The sequence below is a fragment of the Electrona antarctica genome (genome assembly GCF_951216825.1).
Source record: "Electrona antarctica genome assembly, chromosome: 7".
Classification (NCBI taxonomy): Eukaryota; Metazoa; Chordata; class Actinopteri; order Myctophiformes; family Myctophidae; genus Electrona; species Electrona antarctica.
The window spans coordinates 19,678,887-19,698,895 of NC_136812.1; the positions used below are offsets into that span (position 1 = coordinate 19,678,887).

Here is a 20,009-nt window from a genome sequence, read left to right on the forward strand (position 1 = left end):
GGTGGATCACGTATCGCCATGCAGAACCGTCATAATCGGAGATCGCTCGGACGTGTGATTGTAACGCTTTTTTATTCATTATAATTGTAGTGATAAGACCGCAATGAACGCATCGGGGACGTAATCGACCCGGGTGTAATGTATAACGAACTTTTCCGCGTCCTAAACCGTGGTGTTGTGATCCGTTGTCGTTGACATCACAGCCGGGGGAATCTTTTTTTTTCCTCCATCGCCTCCAACCTGCATGCCCAGGCATGTTCTCTTGTTAGTAAATATACTTCACTAGCTTGAAAAACAAAATCAGCTGATGATGACAACGCGTCTCACCGAGTCACCGTTATACTATAGTTCTGAACCGAACGGTGAAATGGGACTTTTTATAGCCGTACGGATCAAGACTTTTGCTGCCCAATGTGCCCATGACCCCCCCCCCCCCCCCAATGTTACTGCGATCAAAACAATGAAAGCAGTGAGATAGATTAGGCGATGCGGCAATCATCATCAAAAAGAAAGCATAGTTATGAAGGTTTATAGTCAGACATTGACAGGCAGATATAACAATAAACACAATAAATATGCTATACATCCTATACATCGAATGAAAGCCCTGAATGTGTACTTTTACGAGGAAAAGAGTAAACATTGATCCCATTTACAGTTTGTCATAAATTGGATACTGGGTGGATGCACATTGCGCCCACCAGATATAACTGCAGAGAAGACATGGACCTGAACTCAATATTCACAAAATAAGGCCTATAGCGACATATAAATACTATATACCGTATGAAACAGAAGACTCTCTGCTTTCATAAGAAAAAAACTTCTACTGTAGTAATAATAAAAATCACACCCATGTGAAGTGAGTGGTGCAATATGGGACAGAGTTGCACCGCTCACTTCACAGGGGTGTGATTTTTATTATTACTACAGTAGAAGTTTTTTTCTTATGAAAGCAGAGAGTCTTCTGTTTCATACGGTATATAGTATTTATATGTCGCTATAGGCCTTATTTTGTGAATATTGAGGAGTTCACGTCCATGTCTTCTCTGAAGTTATCTGGTGGGCACAAGCTGCATTCAATAACCAATTACTGTCTAACTGTAGATGGGATCAATGTTTACTGTTTTCCTCGTAAAAGTACACATTCAGGGCTTTCATTCGGTGTATAGGATGTATAGGATATTTATTGGGTTCAATTTTATATCTGCCTGTCAATGTCTCTGACTTTAAACCATCCATAACTCTGCTCGCTGTTCAAGATAACCACTTCCAGGCAAATGCAGGTGTTGCAAAAAGGTCAATATCTCCAGAATGGAACATGGTAAAATCAAAATGTATTTTTTTAATTGAAGTGGACAAGTTCAGCTTTCTTTTGATGTAGGCGTGTGATTCTCGCTATAAGAGAACATTTTACTGTGGGCCCCCGAACAAGGCCTTTGTGCAATGTTAAATGGCAGCAACATCCAAATAGGCCTGTTGAGATCTTCCAGCAATCAAAGTGTTTAATATTGTAAAATGAATTGTAATTTTAACTGAGTATGTACAGTACATGCACACTCAGAGTTGCAGACCTGTAATAAGGGTCCAATTTGGTTTAATTTGTACACTCTGAGTTACAGACCTGTACAGATATTATTTGGCTGCCATAGCTGGGGACCCCCTGGAACTCCCTCAAGGACCCCTGGGGGTACCTGGACCCCACCTTGAGAACCAATGATAGCCAAACTGGCCCCTAACTCCCCCCCCCCCCCCCCATATACTAGTCTTAAGTTCCACCCCAAGTAAACCATGGAAAGTGTTTACTCCAGTATTAAGTAAGCTAATTATTTGAGGTCCTTTACAGTATCTGTTTTTCAATACTTTACTTCTACTCCGTTAATCAGAAGCAAAATAATGGTAGTGAAGTAAAAAAGTGTTAATCATTTGCCAGGTTCAGTTACTTTGAGTTAATAATGAACTTGCAGATGTATATTATTAATCCAAAACATATACGCATTTGCAATTTAAACACTGTGCTAGACTACTAAAATTATCACCTGTTGTGAGCTTGTAGATTGGCTATTTTCCAGATAGACATGGGGTTAAGCAAATATGTAAGATAGTCAAAGAGACAGTGCCCTCAATGACCTGCACCTGTCGAGGTACTTCCCCAAAAGTGAGTGACACCCACAGCCACAACACTAGAGGGAGCGGCCGACCACCCAAATAGAACACTGATGGTTTCTTTTTAACTGAACAAACATTTTTTTCGGGGGTGGGGGTTCTCAACCTGTGGCTCCCGGGCCCCACATGATTTTATTTTATTTTATTTATTTTTGGGGTTGTTGCATTCATGGCATCATTGTGGAAAACGTGTTGACGAACCCGTCTTTCCTGCCCTGCACCTCAGCCCAGACTGCATGTTTGGAGCAGTGTGTAATAATGCATGTTGTGAAATCATGGCATTTCAGCTCTGTTGCTATTGTCTGTTGGCTGCATCTGGTGGTGGTTGGAACAACTCGGGTCACTTTAACGGCGTCTTGAGGTGACTACTGTGCTTGGAAAGGTTGCCTGCTAGTACGCTTCGTCACGTTGTGGTCGCAGCTAAGATTTCACCTCCAGAGAAAATAACCTTTGAGGTTTAGTATAGTAAGTGATTTTTGTTTTGTTGAGATAAGTATTCATTTAATAGCTCTATTTTCCATGGGTGGTAGCGTCTCAATGCTGAAATGTTTGTTTGACTAAGTCCTGTGTGCGATTTGTGAAACTGTGAAATGAACCCCCAGCCCCATTGGCTTGTGGTGGACATTTTTGTCAAAATTAAATATTTGCCATGGACATACAAAATGAGTATTACAGAGATAGCCCTGAATGACCGTAACAGTGTCGTAACTCTGAGTCCGAGAGTGTACACAGAGATGGGCAAAATACATTGAAAATGTATTTTGTTACAAAATACAAATACTGGGTCACAGAATGTATTTAAATACAAAATACAAATACTGGTCTGAGAAATGTATTTGAGATACAAATACGTATTTTGTATTTTGAAAATACATTTTCATTAAAATGTATATAATAAGTAAATTCATAATTAATTGCCAAATATTAAATGAATGACCTGTCAGAATGTCTAATACAGGGGTAACCAACCAGGGGTTCGCGAGCTACCAGTAGCTCGCACGAGCCATTCAAGTAGATCCCGGTGTGAGCGGGTGTCAGACTGACAGGCAGTCCATCACTACCAATACACAGAACGTGCATTTAGAATAGCTCGCAGTGATGGCCCCAGACATGTGGAGTTTGTTTGTTTGACTATTATGCACAACTTCCACAATCTCCACTTAGAAGCTTGTTCACCTATGATCAAAGTTACAGTAGCCCTTGCATGGAACTAGTTGTGACTAGTGCATTCCTTTAAATCCTGGCATGCTCTTTTTATCGTTATCTAATCACTCATCATGTACGTACATGTACATGATGGTTTTGACTCTTATCTTTCTGTTTCCATTGTTCCATTGTCATGCATGACATCACAGCTATGCAAGGTCTAAGACTGTCTCTAGGATGTCTCATCAAGATGTCACCAACTATCGAAGCTACCGTACCAAACCAAATAGTTTCGGTTTGATAAGAACTTGATCTCCTCATGACCTCAAGCAACCCTGTCCTCTGAAAAGCAAGCAATCTCTACAATAACCATATAACACGCACCCACTCACCTCTGCACCTAAATGGCCCTTTTCTCATGTTATGTAACATGCGATGGAAGCACTAACTGTACTGATGAGACCCAATTATTGAAACCTCAAATATGGAATAAACTGTCATCATGCCACAGTTAATGACCGTCTTATAGTCACCTGGTGGTCGTAAGGTTTTCTTTAACCCTGGCATCTCCATTTTGTTTGGGCATGTCATTATAGGCCAAGTGCCGTAAATTGACTTTTCTGTATTATTCTAGTATAATTTAAAAAATGTGCAGCACATTTAGTTTATTATGTATTCATGGTCAAATTATTGATCACACAAACAGGAAGGTAGGAGCGCACACCAGTAGTGGGGAGGTGCTGACCGCAGGAGATAACTATGACTGAGAAAGGAGAGAGGCCGCACAGCTCGTAGTCACGAAGCCATCAAAATCTGTATTGATCACAAATGCTGTATGTCTGTGGCATGAGGAAGGGGGAGAGACCCGCACACCGCCACTTGCTGGTTCAAGGACTTTATTTTAAAGAGTCATAGCAACCTTTCGGCCTTCTTCAGGCATAGTTTGAGAATAGGCTGACATTCATTAAATACACAACAGTAGGTTTAGACAACCAATCAAATTGTATATAGTAATCATTCATAAGATAGCAGCTGTGAAGAACCCAGTCATGTGACTTAAAGGTGCAGTACTTCTGTAGAACATTCCTAGTATATTATTGAAAGTCACCAATTACAACAATACAGGGAATAATATATAAGTCATGCCATAATACATAAGGAAATCAACATACAATTAATGTATAAAATAAATGTAAAAAAGGTCCATACTCAAACAAGAGTGGACATAAAGGATAAAAAAGAAGACACATGGTGCTTTTAGTACCCCACTGGACATGAAGTTCAAATCAATAATATAATTAATACATTTTATGGATTACAGCATAACATTTAATAATAGCTCATCATTCAACCCTTTCGGGTAGAGGGTTTGCAATGTGTGTATCCAGTAAGCCTCGCGTTGTTTGAGAAGGACATCATGGTTACCACCCCTGGCTGGTAGTTTGACTTGTTCTATACCAATAAAGCGAAAAGTGGAGATGTCATGTTTAAGATCATTGAAATGAATGGCAACAGGATATTCACGGTCATTTCTTCGAATAGAGCTCTTATGTTCACTCATTCTCTGTTTTAACTGTCTAGTAGTTTTCCCAATATATGCTAAACCACAGGGACATTTGATCATGTATACCACATGGGTTGAGACACAAGTTATAATGCTGTTAATCTTGAACTTCTTTCCAGTATGGGGGTGATTAAAAGAGGACGTCTTGTGTGTATTACCACACTGGGCACAATGGCCACATGGATAATTGCCCTGTGGCAGAGGACTCAATAAGGTCTGTCTAAGTGAAACCTTAGGGGACTGAAAGTCAGAATGTACAAGTTGGTCTTTTACATTTTTTACTCGTTTAAAAGAAAACAAGGGAGGGTACTTAAATAATGATAATAATTCAGGGTCAGAGACTCAGAGGTTAAAATGTGCCAGTGCTTTTTGAACATAGCCTTTATCTTACGAGAGTGAGGAGAATATGTGGTGACACATGTTACCGAAAACTTTCTTTCTTTTTGTCAACAGTTCTGTATACCTTGTGTCTCAACCCATGTGGTATACATGATCAAATGTCCCTGTGGTTTAGCATATATTGGGAAAACTACTAGACAGTTCAAACAGAGAATGAGTGAACATAAGAGCTCTATTCGAAGAAATGTCCGTGATTATCCTGTTGCCATTCATTTCAATGATCTTAAACATGACATCTCCACTTTTCGCTTTATTGGTATATATACTGTATATGTACTGTATGCATTTGTATGCATTTGTCATTTGAACATCTGTAAATGTGAATATTCATCGAACTGAGAAACTAAATATTGTGCTATATAAGCAATTAATTTCATGTCCTTTGCGTTTTGTTTTATTAAAAAAAGCCTCAACAAATAAGATAATAATAATAATATGTATATTTCTAATACATTTGTCTTAATATTTAGGCATTAATTATATAACTATCAGTTATTTATTCTTAAACTATAGTCTCTGGATGTGTGCACACATCGCAAAAAACAAGTGTTTTTTTAACACATTTTAGTGGTAGATCATGGCTTACAATTGGGAATAAAATCTCTTGGGCTTGAAAAGGTTGGTTACCACTGGTCTAATACATTGAAGGTTATTAAGAATGATACACTTTATATTTTAAGCAAATCAATGTGCTATAACTGTATCAAACAGGACCCACAAAGGAATGAATTGGCCATCTGATTCATCACTGTCACTCCTCTTTGACTTCTACCTCGAGAAAAATGTAGAAAGAGATTGATTGATTGATTTATTAGGCCTACCACCAATTTACATTTAAACCAACAATAAAAAAACAAGATAAGTAAACAAGATACTAATGACTAACATGAATAGATTATCAATTAAAGGAGCATTCAGTGATTTGGAAACCCCCCGGTCTTCCCCGGTAACAAGATGTGCACATGCACGCACTACAGTGGGGAGAAACGCAACAGGCTGTAACAGCACACACACCAAGCCCCGTTCAATCATGATTGGTGGAAGGCCCCTCTCTATCCTGATTGGATGAAGGCTGGGCCACCTAGCCAAAAACGAAACCTACGGTATTTTGACCCCCCCCCCCCCCCCCCAGGGAGTAACAGGGAGGACCTCCTTATATGGTCAGCACACTCTATAGTAGGGAGGATTATCACAACAAAACAAAAGGAGTGATATTTGAATTAAGTGAAATCACTGAATATACCTTTAATTACCATTAATAATTTAACCTGAACAGCGTGATGTCACAACAAAAGGGCACTTCATTATAATAAAGGCTAAAAGGAACAGTGAGGCTACTAAGGATAAATGAAAGCTGATTTACTATAAACTCATAAAAGTGGTGACTCATCTAAAATGTAAATGCTCTAGTTTAAAGTATGAATCACCATTTAAGAGTTCAAAGAGGGCATGGACAGGTTTTATATTGAACTGCTGTTTAAAACAAACAGCAGTTGTGCCACTAGGTGGCAACTGTTAATTTTTAATGAGATTAATTGCAGTCAGGTGTGTTTTTTGTGACTGATCCAGCCAAACAAAACACCAAAAATAGAATTATACACCCACACTGTGTTGAAATAGTACTGCACCTGCACATTTAGGCTCTACACAGTAGAACAAACATATTTATTATAACATGTTGGTTGTTTGGTGTGCCCTGTTCTGTTCAGTTCCATGTGTCCACATGTTCTGCTTGTCCACAGAGTCAGACATGCCCAGCTCTAAAGCCTCCCTCCACCTTCCACTACTTTACTAATATTTAAATATGTCCTGTTGTAAGCTTGCCTTAGCTTGCAATATCCAATAATCATGTTTAGATTAATACACCTTTTATCTCTGGGGAACAAGTAATCATTTAGTTGCAACTTGGAGATGTGAGGTAAAGTCTCAACTCAAGGCCCGTCCTACTCTGCCTCTCATTTGTGGTTCAATGAGTGTAAGCCAATCAGAAGTGACATCACACATTGTGTTGTGTTGTGTGTGGGCCTAAGCACACTTTAGATTCCATGCGCGGACAGAAGAAGCTGTATTTTACGTCATTTCCGAGTTTTTAGACAGCTGGTGGATGGAAAAGAAGCTCCACCCCCTCGGCTGACTGCCGCGGAGGAGAGCATTTCCGGGAATCTGTCAGTCGAGGCAGTCAGCCGCGGGGGTGGAGCTTCTTTTCCATCCATCAGCTGTCTAAAACTCCGGAAAGACGTCGTCAGTCAGCTTCCTTTGGCCGCGCCTGTCGGCTCAAATGTGCCCACGGTGTCACCGTCTCCACACCATAGCGCAAAACTTTCTTAAGCTGCGCACTTCTTAAGCTGCGCGCAGCTTAAATTCTGAGTTTTTAGACAGCTGGTGGATGGAAATTAAGCTCCACCTCCGCGGAAGACTTGAGCGGAGGAGAGCGTTTCCGGGAATCTGGCCGTCGCGCAAGTATTCGGCGGAGGTGGAGCTTAATTTCCAGCCACCAGCTGTCTAAAAACTCAAGCTTTAAGCAGCGCGCAGCCGAGAACGTGCGCAGCTCTTTTGACCGTGTGGCAGCACCTAGAGTGTGGGTGCATGTGTTTTGCCCCTACAGTTTAAACCTGAGGCTGTGTAAAATGACATTAAAAAGTATTTTATGTATTTGAAATACAGAAAATACTAGATCTGAAAGTATTTAGATACAAAATACATCTCATTTCTTCCATCCCAGCAAAATACAAATTACAAAATACAAAAAAGTATTTCAAATACGTATTTCAAATACATGTATTTCAAATACTGCCCATCTCTGAGTGTACACATGCCATTGACATTGGTACACTCTAAGTGCCGATTCATACTCCTATTTTACCGCTGTTTCGGCGCTGTAGTGCCGAAATGATTTCGGCTCGTCAGAAATTTTCAGTAGCACCGAAGAGCACCGAAGAGCCGCTCCCCCGAACCTCAAATGACGTCACATTGTAGGCTCTAGTCTACAGCGCCGAACCGACTTTTATTCGGCTCTAAAATAGGAGTATGAATCGGCCCTAAGAGTGGTGGTCCTTGCAAATAAAACGTTTGAGAAGCACTAGTACCAGTGGACTCCTAATGTGTATTAAACAAATCATATGTCATACATATTTTGAAGAAAACCTGGAGACTGACATTCAGTTTGGCCATTATGATCAACATAACTACAGTATGAACATTACAATGGTATGTAAAACAAAAACATTTCCCACGGACAAGGCCATGTACGGACATATTGATGACCCCTGCTCCCATGCAGCCCTCCAGCTCAGTGGCGTGCACAGACATTTAGAGGGGCAGGTGCTCAAGTTAAAAAAGGGCAACTTGTGCAGCGCGTGGAACCGGCCGGTTGCCTTAATCCATTTTGGGCGGGAACCCCTTTTGGTGTTAGCATTATGTTATGCTTTAGCTATTGAAAAATAGCAGATCTACAAGCTCATAGCGCGCCACCGAGTGGCGCGCTACGAGCTTGTAGGTCTGCTATTTTTGAAAAATCAAAAAAAAGAAAGAAAAAAAAAGTTTTTTTTTCTTCTTTTTTTTTCAAAAGGGCACATTGCCAAAAGGGCAGGGGGTGCTCTAGCACCCCCTAGTGTCTATCTGTGCACGCCACTGCTCCAGCTTTTAGATCAGCTATTTTCGCTGTGCAGCATGCTTCTACATAGAAGACGTATGCTGGTTTCTATGGAATCCAAACGAAATCAGCCGTGGCGACTGAGAACTTTTAACGTATACCTTTTTTGCACTGTGCGTTTCCTCTCTAGCCGGACGTGGTCATCATGGCCTCAGCCTGGGCAGAAGAGGAGACGTTTGCGTGCTCCGTGTGTCTGGAGACGCTCCGAGACCCCGCCACCCTGCCCTGTGGACACTCATACTGCCTGCCGTGTATCCAGAACCACTTTGACCGAGGGAAGGCCAGAGGACAATACAACTGTCCCCAGGTATGTCCTATAGTAGGGGACAATACAACTGTCCCCAGGTATGTCCTATTGTAGGGGACAATACAACTGTCCCTAGGTATGTCCTATTGTAGGGGACAATACAACTGTCCCTAGGTATGTCCTATAGTAGGGGACAATACAACTGTCCCCAGGTATGTCCTATTGTAGGGGACAATACAACTGTCCCTAGGTATGTCCTATAGTAGGGGACAATACAACTGTCCCCAGGTATGTCCTAAAGTAGGGGACAATACAACTGTCCCCAGGTATGTCCTATTGTAGGGGACAATACAACTGTCCCTAGGTATGTCCTATTGTAGGGGACAATACAACTGTCCCTAGGTATGTCCTATTGTAGGGGACAATACAACTGTCCCCAGGTATGTCCTATTGTAGGGGACAATACAACTGTCCTCAGGTATGTCCTATAGTAGGGGACAATACAACTGTCCCCAGGTATGGGTCCTGTAGTAGGGGACAATGCAACTGTCCCCAGGTATGTCCTATAGTAGGGGACAATACAACTGTCCCCAGGTATGAGTCCTGTAGTAGGGGACAATATAGCCTCGATACCCAGGCTTTCATTTCGTCTGCGCGAAAAATGAAAAGGGACAATATAACTTAGGGCTTTTATGATTACAAATTTAAGTTGACGATTAATAGAAACACACCTCCTGTCACACAGGATGGTGTCGGTGCGTTCCAATGACAATATGAAGCGGACGGTGACTCATTGTGATGATTGATTCCCACAGTGTCGTAAGGTGTTCAATCCTCGTCCCTGTCTGTCGAGGAGCACGGTGCTGATGGAGGCCATGGAGAAGCTGAGGAGCAACAGCTTTAGGGAGAACTCCATCTCCTCCGCTCCGCCCTCCATGGCCCTGTATCTGGAGCTGATTCCTGGGACAGGTCTGTTCATGTTTTACTGCAAATCTGGATGTGGTTTTAGTCAGAGTCTTAGTTTTAGTCATATTTTAGTCATGTGAAATGTTTTTAGTTTTAGTCTTGATATTGTCGACAGAAATCCATTATGGAGCCGATTTTACACTTGCTTGCAGGCTGAAAATAGCAGATCTACAAGCTCACAACGCGCCCCAAGCGCAACCAAACATGAAATGACTTGCCTTTAGTTCTACTGTCTCTCTTCTCTCCCTAACATTTTAGTCTAGTTTTTATCTGTTGACGAAATTGTCAATATATTTAGTCTTAGTTTTTGTAGTTTGCATTTCTTTTTTTATTTAGCTTTCCTGGGTGGAAAAAAGGTAGTTGACGAACATGTTCCGTCATAGTTTCTAGTCTAGTGGTTTTCAACCATTTTCATATTATTATTATTATTATTTATTCGGAATTTGAGCCACAGACCACCATTTGATGAGATTTAGCCTCTCAGACCCAAAACTAAAGAATATTTTGTTGTTGTTGAATTATATTTTGTCCACTAATCCATGCTGTATTGATGTTGGTAAAATTAGGAGAGATAACAGGCAAACGTTGAGAAGAAGAATTGTTATCAAAATAACAATTCTTCTACATTCTGTAATTGTGTAGACTTCTTGTACATGAAGTGATGCAGATGTTTAACAATAATGTAACTCTTGAGAGCGTAAAATGAAACCAAATGGTTTATACACTCTCAAGAGTTCAAGATCTAATAAGGATCCATTTGGTTACCAACTCTCCGTCATTTAGCTGGGGACCACCTGGAACCCCCTCAAGGACCACCAGCTGAAAACCACTGTTCTAATCGATGAAATCAACACAGAAATAACTGTGATTCTCTACTAACCAACTAATGGTGAACAGACTCCGACGGCGGTAGTGCTGCGCCGGGGGGGCCCAGCGGGGAGGGAGGGCCTCCTCGCCGTCAGGGCAGCGTCTACCCCACGCTGCCCAGCGTGGCCCCTCGGACCTGCCCGCTGCACGAGCTCCCCCTGGAGCTCTACTGCCGCGACTGCCAGGAGTGTGTGTGCGCAGAGTGCCGCCATGACCGGCGTGGTCACCGCAATCACCATGTGCTGAGACCCGAGGACGAGAGGACAGAGAGACGGGTAATTATTATGAGAGAGAGACGGGCATGTGTGTATTATTATATTCAAACCTGAGGACAAGAGGACAGCGAGACAGGTTTTTGCGAACGCAGTGAGCACTAACTATAGAAGATGGCCTGTGTGTCTGTGTGTCACGCTGTAACACCACCGACCCGCCACCAGAGGGCGCAGCTGTAACACACACGCACGCACACATACACACACACTAAAACAAAATTAAAAAAAACGTAACTTAAAAAGAAAACTTTAAAAAAAAAACTTAAAAAAAAGAAAAACACACACGCAAAAAAAACGTAACTTAAAAAAACTTAACTAATAAAAAAATAACTTAAATAAAACCTTAAAGTACGTAATTTATTCTAATTGTTATTGCAATTTACGAGCTGCGTTCGCACGTCTTACTTGTATAAGATAAAGTTACTGCGAGAGTGAGGTCTAGCCAACACCAACTCGGGATTCCTGGATCGATGCCATCCACACTTTCCCATCTAAGATCAGGTTCCTGAGCTCTACAGTGTTGTTAGCTAAGCTGTCACGCCGCAGTGCGTCTACGTACTGCAAGTGGTACGCTTCTGTCCCCTCCTGCCCTGGGTTGGTGCCCATAGTCAATTTACTCAGGGACGTAGCTGACCGTTTTAGTTGCCCTACTCGTAGGATATGTGTGCTGCCCCCCCCCCCTCCTGAAGAGAGCGCTGCTATAGAGCACCGAAGTCTGACGTCACTTTCAGTAGAGGGCACCAACGCACAGGTTTGTGTATTTTTTTTTATTTGTATTGAAATCTCCATAGGGCGATTTTATGTCGCTTCATATAAGAACTGTGTTTGAAAAATAAACCGACCACCCCGGCCTTTCTGTCAGGGGAGTGGCTGTGCGTCGTTAATGATGTCCATTCATATTTGATACAGCCAGTTTCTGGAGAAAATGGAATTAATGTGACCGCAAAAGCCTTGAAACTACATATGAATGCAATGTCGCTGAGCATATACGTCACGCCCAGCTGTCAACATACTGCGTTCCTGAGATTCCTCGTTGACGTAAGCTCAGCTGGTGGTGACTCGACTCGTACTAACCACGATACATTATATATCAATAAAATTAAAATTAAAATAAACGTAATTAACGTTCAGTTTCTGTTGTGTGACGGGCTGCGGGCAGACGCAGCCTACCCGGAAATGTAGTCTCTGGGTTGTTTGGCTCGTTTCTAACGCTTATTTTGTTACTCTTTGGGTATATTTGTACATCTCCACCTTCAGTCGATGCTTCATATCCATATGAGTGAAAAGGCCGGGGTGATCGGTTTATTTTTCAAACACAGTTCTTATATGAGGCGATCTAAAAATCCCCCTATGGAGATTACAATGCTTATAAAATAATACACGAACCTTGGGACTGGCGCCCTCTACTGATAGTAGAGGGCAGTGACGTCAGGACTTCGGTGCTCTATTCCTCATGCAAACCGGCTATTTTCGCTGTTTGCGAGGACGCTTGTTATTATGCGGCGGAGCCGCCGAGAAAATTGTTATTTTGAGGGTGCGGTCGGCTAGGCACTTTTTGGCACATTTTGTTACCCCCCTGCGTATTGCGCGTATAGGTAGCGACGGCACTGAATTTACTTGACTCTAGTTCTGGGTGCCTGGCTGACGCAGTGCCCTGCCAGCTTCATCCTTCTCTCTCTGACTTTGTCTGTGACCCGTGGTAGGTCCTCCATAGAGGTCCACATTTCTGATCCGGTCCGTCCATTTGACACCTAGTGCCATTCGTAGCATTCTTGACAGAGAGAGAGAGAGACAGGAATATTAGAGTCAAACCTGAGGAGGAGAGGAGAGAGACACTGCGGCCTACAAAGTCAAAGTGCAGTAACTACTTTTTTTTTTAACATGAAATCATCAGGGATGATAGTAAATCAAGCACATAAGCCCATATGTTAACTGCTATGAAATCTTGCATATAAACAGTTGATACAGTATGTATATTAACCCATTTTGGGCGGGAACCCCTTTTGGTGTTAGCATTATGTTATGCTTTAGCTATAGAAAAATAGCAGATCTACAAGCTCATAGCGTGCCACCGAGTGGCGCGCTACGAGCTTGTAGGTCTGCTATTTTTGGAAAATCGTGAAAATGTGGCGCATACTATATTTCAGAGTGAACATTTTTAACTAAAATATTGGCTTCTAGGGGGGTCCCTGGGACATCATATTTTGAGATGGGGGTCCGTGGACCAATAGAGATAATTCTGGTCATGAAAAAGGTTCAGAAAAATGTTAGGATTTAGAAGCCTTTTTTTATCGACCTCAGTCCAAAATGGGTTAAGCTAGTTGTTCTTTGAGCCACTACTGGATTTCTGTTACTGTACAGTACATTGAAGTGTCATGTACGTTTTGGCTCCTTACTCGAGTAAAATCTCTCATACTTTGAAGTCTGAATTTGTGTTTTTTGAGCATCCAATACTGATTTCTGCCACAGTTGAAACACTTTAATTAAAGCCTTTTTAAATGACCAATTTTTTTTTTAATTAATTGAGTATTTTACTGCACTTGACTTAATTTGTACATTTTTGTTCCCTAAATCATGTAACACCGGGGCTCCACCGGACGTGTTGCGTCTCCGTCGCGTGCGTCAAAAAACGAACCGGGGCAATTTGAGTGCAGTCACGCAACGCAACGCAACGCGGGCAGTGGAGCCACCCTTCATTGATTAAAAAGGGAACATTCCCTGCCGGTGACGGAGACACGACGCTGACACGCCTGGTGGAGCCCCGGTGTACAGCCGTATAGACCAACGTACAATACAACAGTCATTTAAAGTTGATTATTTGACACACTGGGAGCCAGTATAAAAACTAAGATCGTAAGTTCTTGGTATTGATAAAATACTACACTCTGAATCAACTGCAATCTGTCCATTCAGGCATGAAAATGGCTCAGGCCAAGTCCTGTTTTGTTTCCTTTTGTTGACAGTATTTATTTTCCTATTGGTCTTCTGCAGAAGGAGTTGGCTCAGCTGCAGGTTGACCTCCAGAAGAGAATCCAGGACACAGAGAAACATCTCAGAGAACTGCCACACTTGGCCCGTCAACACAAGGTAAAGGACCCCCAAGTTGACATACGTTAGCCTGCGGACCCCCATTTGCCTAAGAGAAGATTTTTACAGCTCTAGCAGTGATTCTCAACCATTTTTTAATTTCAAGGACCTCCAGTTTGACATGCATTTAGGCTGCAGGCCCCCATTTAATGGCATTGCTATCTCCGCGGGGACCCCAATTTATATTGTAAAATCAATCAATCAATTTAACTCACAAATTAACTGTACAAATGGATCCAAATGGACCCGTTTGTACACTCTCAGAGTTATAGATCCATAAGGGTCCTTTGGTTCCTAACAATCCATTTAGCAATCAAACCCTTAACCCATTTTGGGCGAGAACCCCTTTTTCAATAGCTAAAGCATTATGTTATGCTTTAGCTATTGAAAAATAGCAGACCTACAAGCTCATAGCGCGCCACCGAGTGGCGCGCTACGAGCTTGTAGGTCTGCTATTTTTGAAAAATCGAAGAACGACTGACATAGAAACATAGCTTTTTCAGAAAACTGTCAGGATGTAGAAGACATTTTTAGAATCTGATCTCAGGTCAGAATGGGTTAAGGACCCTGGGCGGGGGGGTCCCTGGACCCCCATGACCTGAGGGACACCTAGTAAGGGGTGTCATGATCATGCCAGTTTGCTTGTGACTCCATTTCCCATCATCCTCTCTTCTGTCTCCTCCTCCATATCCCCACATACATGCAGGCTTCCATCCAGGCCGTGCAGACGGAGAGCTCTGCGGTGTTCTCCGCGCTGGTGGGCAGTGTGGAGACGATGGCCGCCCAGGTCGCCCAGCTCCTCTGCGCCCACGAGGCCTCTCTGCCGAGCAGGGCCGAGGTGCACATACAGGGTCTGGAGCAGGAGGTGGCCATGCTGCGCTGGAGGCGGAGGAACTGTGAGGAGATCGCACGGCTGGCCGAGATGGAGGATCCAGTATGCTTCTTGAAGGTATACACACGCACGCAGCCACGCACACACACACACACGCACACGAACACGGACACACACATTGCATGATGCTTTTGATATAAACCCACTCTGCCCTTTTAATTACTTTAACTAGCCCTTGCCCGTTGTGAGATATTGTCCCCATCATGATGATGATGATAATACCAGTAAGACCTCCGGGGGCGAGAAGCGAGGTTCTGTGCGATGTCACAAGACCTGGGCACCATATATGGGGCTTTCCCTATGTATGGAGATTTTGAGTGATACACTTGACTGACTGACGGGAAATGCATGATTCCAATAGTGTTTCTGAGGTTAGGGTTGAGGTTATATAGGTTTAGGCAATAGTGTGTGTGTGTGTGGGGTAAAGGTTATAGGGTTATAGGTTTAGGCTATAACCACGCCCATCAGGTAGAGTGCTCTGCGAAATAGAGCGTCGCAGTCCTGCCCCCTTTCATGACGACGCCAGGCCCAGGAAATGAATCCCAATGCATTTTTCCCATATAGACATTTCAAAACGTATTTATTTAAAGACCTTTTTAAGTGTCGTACGAAGCCAACTCTTGTCGTGACAAATCATGACAACACACACAATATTTTGGACCAAACAAATAATTACAAAGAAGAAAAACAACAACAAAAAGTGTTGTAACCTGCCTTTCTTTTCTACTTTCTAATTCTTCTTTTGGCCCGAAAAATTGTGTTTGAATGGTCATATTCAGTCTATCATCTTTTCTGGTCTGTTCTCTTGCGTTTTTTCTTCCCCAGAACTTCCTGACCATGGAGCCCCTGGCGGTCCAGACAGGTGGTCAGGGGGGTCTGGCTCAGGAGGAGAGGGTCGTGGCGGAGGTCCACTCAGCCGTGACACAACTCAGAGACCACCTCCAGGACCTGTGCAAAACCAGCCTGGACAACATCTTCAGGATAGGTGAGTGCTCAGAACCTTTTCCCACGGCCAAGGACCGCCCCAAATAGAGCACAGAAAGTCTCGACATTCACTCGCTGACATCCCCATTGTTTGTGGAACACAGTTCGTATTCGACACGATATTAAAAAATCACACCCGTGTGAACTGAGTGGTGTAAGGTTTTATATAGCATGATCAGCTGTGGTCTGACGTAATGTCTGACGTAATGAAATAAGGTAAGGTATTATGTAGCCTGATCAGCTCTGATCTGACGTAATGAAATCACACCCGGATGTGATTTCACAACTGGCTTTTTCTGTGCAGAGAAAATGACCACGGTTGCTATGGTCATCCAGTTCACCCGGGTGTGATTTAATTACGTCAGAAATTATTTTGAACATAGCAACCATGGTAATTTTTTTATGCACACAAAAGCCAGTTGTAGGAGTGGTTTACACCACTCAAAAAAATCTACGGGAATTCAGAATGGGGGAAAAAAAGGTAGGATGTGTGAATTACGTCAGACGTCGGTGCTCTATAGATATAGGTATTTTGGCCGCGGACACCCCAATCTCTGAAAATGGGACAGGGACCCCCAGAAGAGAAGATTGATCTTTACTTTTTTTTTTTAATATAATTATTCAAAAGTTTCCAAACATCTTTTTTTCTCTTGTACAAGCTGACAGCGTGGCACCAAGTGACGCACTGTGAGCTTGTAGATCTCCTATTGTGTGTGTGTGTGTGTGTGTGTGTGTGTGTGTGTGTGTGTGTGTGTGTGTGTGTGTGTGTGTGTGTGTGTGTGTGTGTGTGTGTGTGTGTGTGTGTGTGTGTGTGTGTGTGTGTGTGTGTGTCGTGCACACGTTGTCGTTGCAGTGAATGACAGCAGGATGACGCCATTAGCCAGTGATGTGGAAGATATTCAGCCCACCACAACAAATACAGGTGAATTCACAACTAACTAACGTCCCTTTACCATCGGGCTTGAACCAGTTTGGTTATTTTTTCCCGCCTTAATCCATTTTGGGCGGGAACCCCTTTTGGTGTTAAAATTTCGACGTCAGGCCTAAAGGGGTTAATATTGAACCAGTTCAGAGTGTTTCCACTGAAAATGAATTTGTTCAGATTTAATCCTAAAAGTTGGTTCGAAACTGGAACCAACAAAATGTCTGCTGGTTCCGTGAAAGCGCCAAAGGTTCCAGCAAAGTTGTTTTGGTTGGAAAGGAGCGTAATTATCTTCAATTAATTTACATTATATACTGTATGATGAGTCTGACCAATGGTCAGAGTTTTGTGTCCGAATTACTGATATTTTGTCAAAAAGTGTCAAATATATATTTTTTTAATCAATTTGACAATTAGAAAGAGTCATTAAAAAAAAAAAAAAAAATACAGCCGTGTGTGTGTAATTTATTTATTCCTCAATTGCCTACTGTAATCCCGGGGAGAGCCTTGAACTGAGCTCATACTTCCTTCAATGCATGAGGAGTGAGCAGGCTGAACATCTGCACTTATAATGACCAATAATGCCCCAAATCATTCTTTTTAGGAGTCACCTCAGTGGATGAAAAGCAAACAAATCCCAGGCAAGATACAGGTAACTGTTACAACCTTCTCTAGTCATAAAGCATAAATCACATGTCAAATATAAAATATTTACAATATAATACAGCCTGCATAAAATAAAAATAATGCTTATTTACAATATCTCATCAAACCGGTTTTCTTTAGTGTATGACATGACGACCAACCCTACACCGCGACCTCCTCTTCGACCTCAAGGTATGTTAACGTAGATCCGGGCTGGGCATCTTTCTGGGCACACAGTGGGGTGGCAGTGGCTCAGGGGGCTGGGCATCTTTCTGGGCACACAGTGGGGGCTCAGTGGGCTGGGCATAATAGGTCCTCACTAATAATCATGATAAAATGGCACAATGTTTTTCTACTCTGTCTGTGTCTCATATAGAGGGCTGTGGGCAGTTCAGAAACCCGTCCACCAGTGACATGATCGATGGGGAATCCAAGCTAATAGAAACGGCAGGCTTTGCAATGCGAAAATGGTAGCCATCGTTCTCTCAATAATAATAATCTAAACATTTTTGTAAAAATAATCTTGTTTTAAAAAAAAATGAACTGAACTGCCCACAGCCCTTCTATGAGACACAGACTGAGTAGAAGAAAATGGGCACCATAAAATGTTCTCCATTTTATGATCATTAGTGAGGACCTATTATATGAAGATTAAAGATTAAAGTATCTTTAATCAGTGGATTAAAGTATCACTGATTCGGGACTTCTTTCCCACGCAGACACTCGTTGATCATCAGTGAATGATTGGTCCTTTTTGTCTTTGTTTTCTCGTGACTGATAATGACGATGAAGCCTCATGTCCGCTGCCGTCTCGAGCTACAGGTGGAGCCACGCCATCTACCCAATCAGCTGCCACCACCCGCCCTAAAGGCGGAGCCTTGTCGTGTACGCCCCCACCCTCCCATCGTAGAGGTAAGCCCATTTAAACACCCGCTACACTATAGAGCGTCGCAGTCCCGCCCCCTTTCATGACGACGCCAGGCCCAGGAAATTAATCCCAATGCATTTCTCCCATAGACATTTCAAAAAGTATTTATTTAACACAGCCGACGCGAATCGCGTATCAATACGTTATCAATTAATCAAACGTCGGGTGCGGATCACGTATCAATACGTTTCAATCACTTTTTTATAGCATACTTTCATTCATCTTTTTACCCACCCGGACAATGAAGAACCATCGCCCAATCATTGCTGCTTAGTCCCGCTCACGTGATCAGAAAAAAAAAAAAAAAAAAAAAAAACCCCTCCCCTCCTGGCGGGCCGCTTGGATGCGCCCATGCCGATCTAGTCTGTGTGTGAAAAGAATCAAATTTCACCTAACCTCGCCTCACCAGGCTTTCCTCCACCTATTGGCTTTTATACTCGATTCCCCCCTCCCCTCCTGTTTCTCCTGCAGGAGGAGGGCCTTGCGAGATGGGGGCTCATGTCTCGGAAAAAAACATGAACGAAACGCTGTTACGCTGCCTAACACATGATCTGCAGATTCTGCACCAGATCGGCATTGCTGCAACACACATGGACAGATGCATGTTTACTTCTTCATACTGTAGCGACCAAACGATCCCCGAGCCTACAATACTACGAACTAACAAACGAACTACAGTATCGAGGGGCCGCCATGACAACAGACAGTCTACCGTTGGTGGATCACGTATCGCCATGCAGAGCCGTCATAATCGGAGATCGCTCAGACGTGTGATTGTAACGCTTTTTTATTCATTATAATTGTAGTGATAAGACCGCAATGAACGCGTCGGGGACGTAATCGACCCGGGTGTAATGTATAACGAACTTTTCCGCGTCCTAAACCGTGCATGCCCAGGCATGTTCCCTATACTAGCTTGAAAAACAAAATCAGCTCATGATGACAACGCGTCTCACCGTTATACTATAGTTCTGAACCGAACGGTGGAATGGGACTTTTTATAGCCGTACGATCAAGACTTTTGCTGCCCAATGTGCCCATGACCCCCCCCCCCCCCCCCCCCCCCCCAATGTTACTGCGATCAAAACAATGAAAGCAGTGAATCATCATCATCTAAAGGATGCAGAGTTATGAAGGTTTATAGTCAGACATTGACAGGCAGATATAACAATAAACACAATAAATATGCTATACATCCTATACACGGAATGAAAGCCCTGAATGTGTACTTTTACGAGGAAAAGAGTAAACATTGATCCCATGTACAGTCTG

General features: G+C 42.7%; 1 protein-coding gene across 1 annotated transcript; it reads left to right on the top strand.

The window, feature by feature from the left end:
- Positions 1–2,564: 2,564 nt before the first annotated feature.
- On the top strand, positions 2,565–18,735 carry LOC306926153 (E3 ubiquitin-protein ligase TRIM47-like; the record flags this gene model as incomplete). The annotated part of the gene is made up of 11 exons (XM_079505413.1): positions 2,565–2,631; positions 9,058–9,234; positions 9,990–10,143; positions 11,038–11,282; positions 14,271–14,366; positions 15,073–15,315; positions 16,084–16,243; positions 17,096–17,164; positions 17,769–17,816; positions 17,951–18,001; positions 18,602–18,735. Exons 2-11 carry the CDS (start codon positions 9,073–9,075, stop codon positions 18,733–18,735), a joined length of 1,362 nt encoding a protein of 453 aa, XP_079361539.1. The 5' UTR covers positions 2,565–2,631; positions 9,058–9,072.
- Between the last annotated feature and the right edge of the window lie 1,274 nt (positions 18,736–20,009).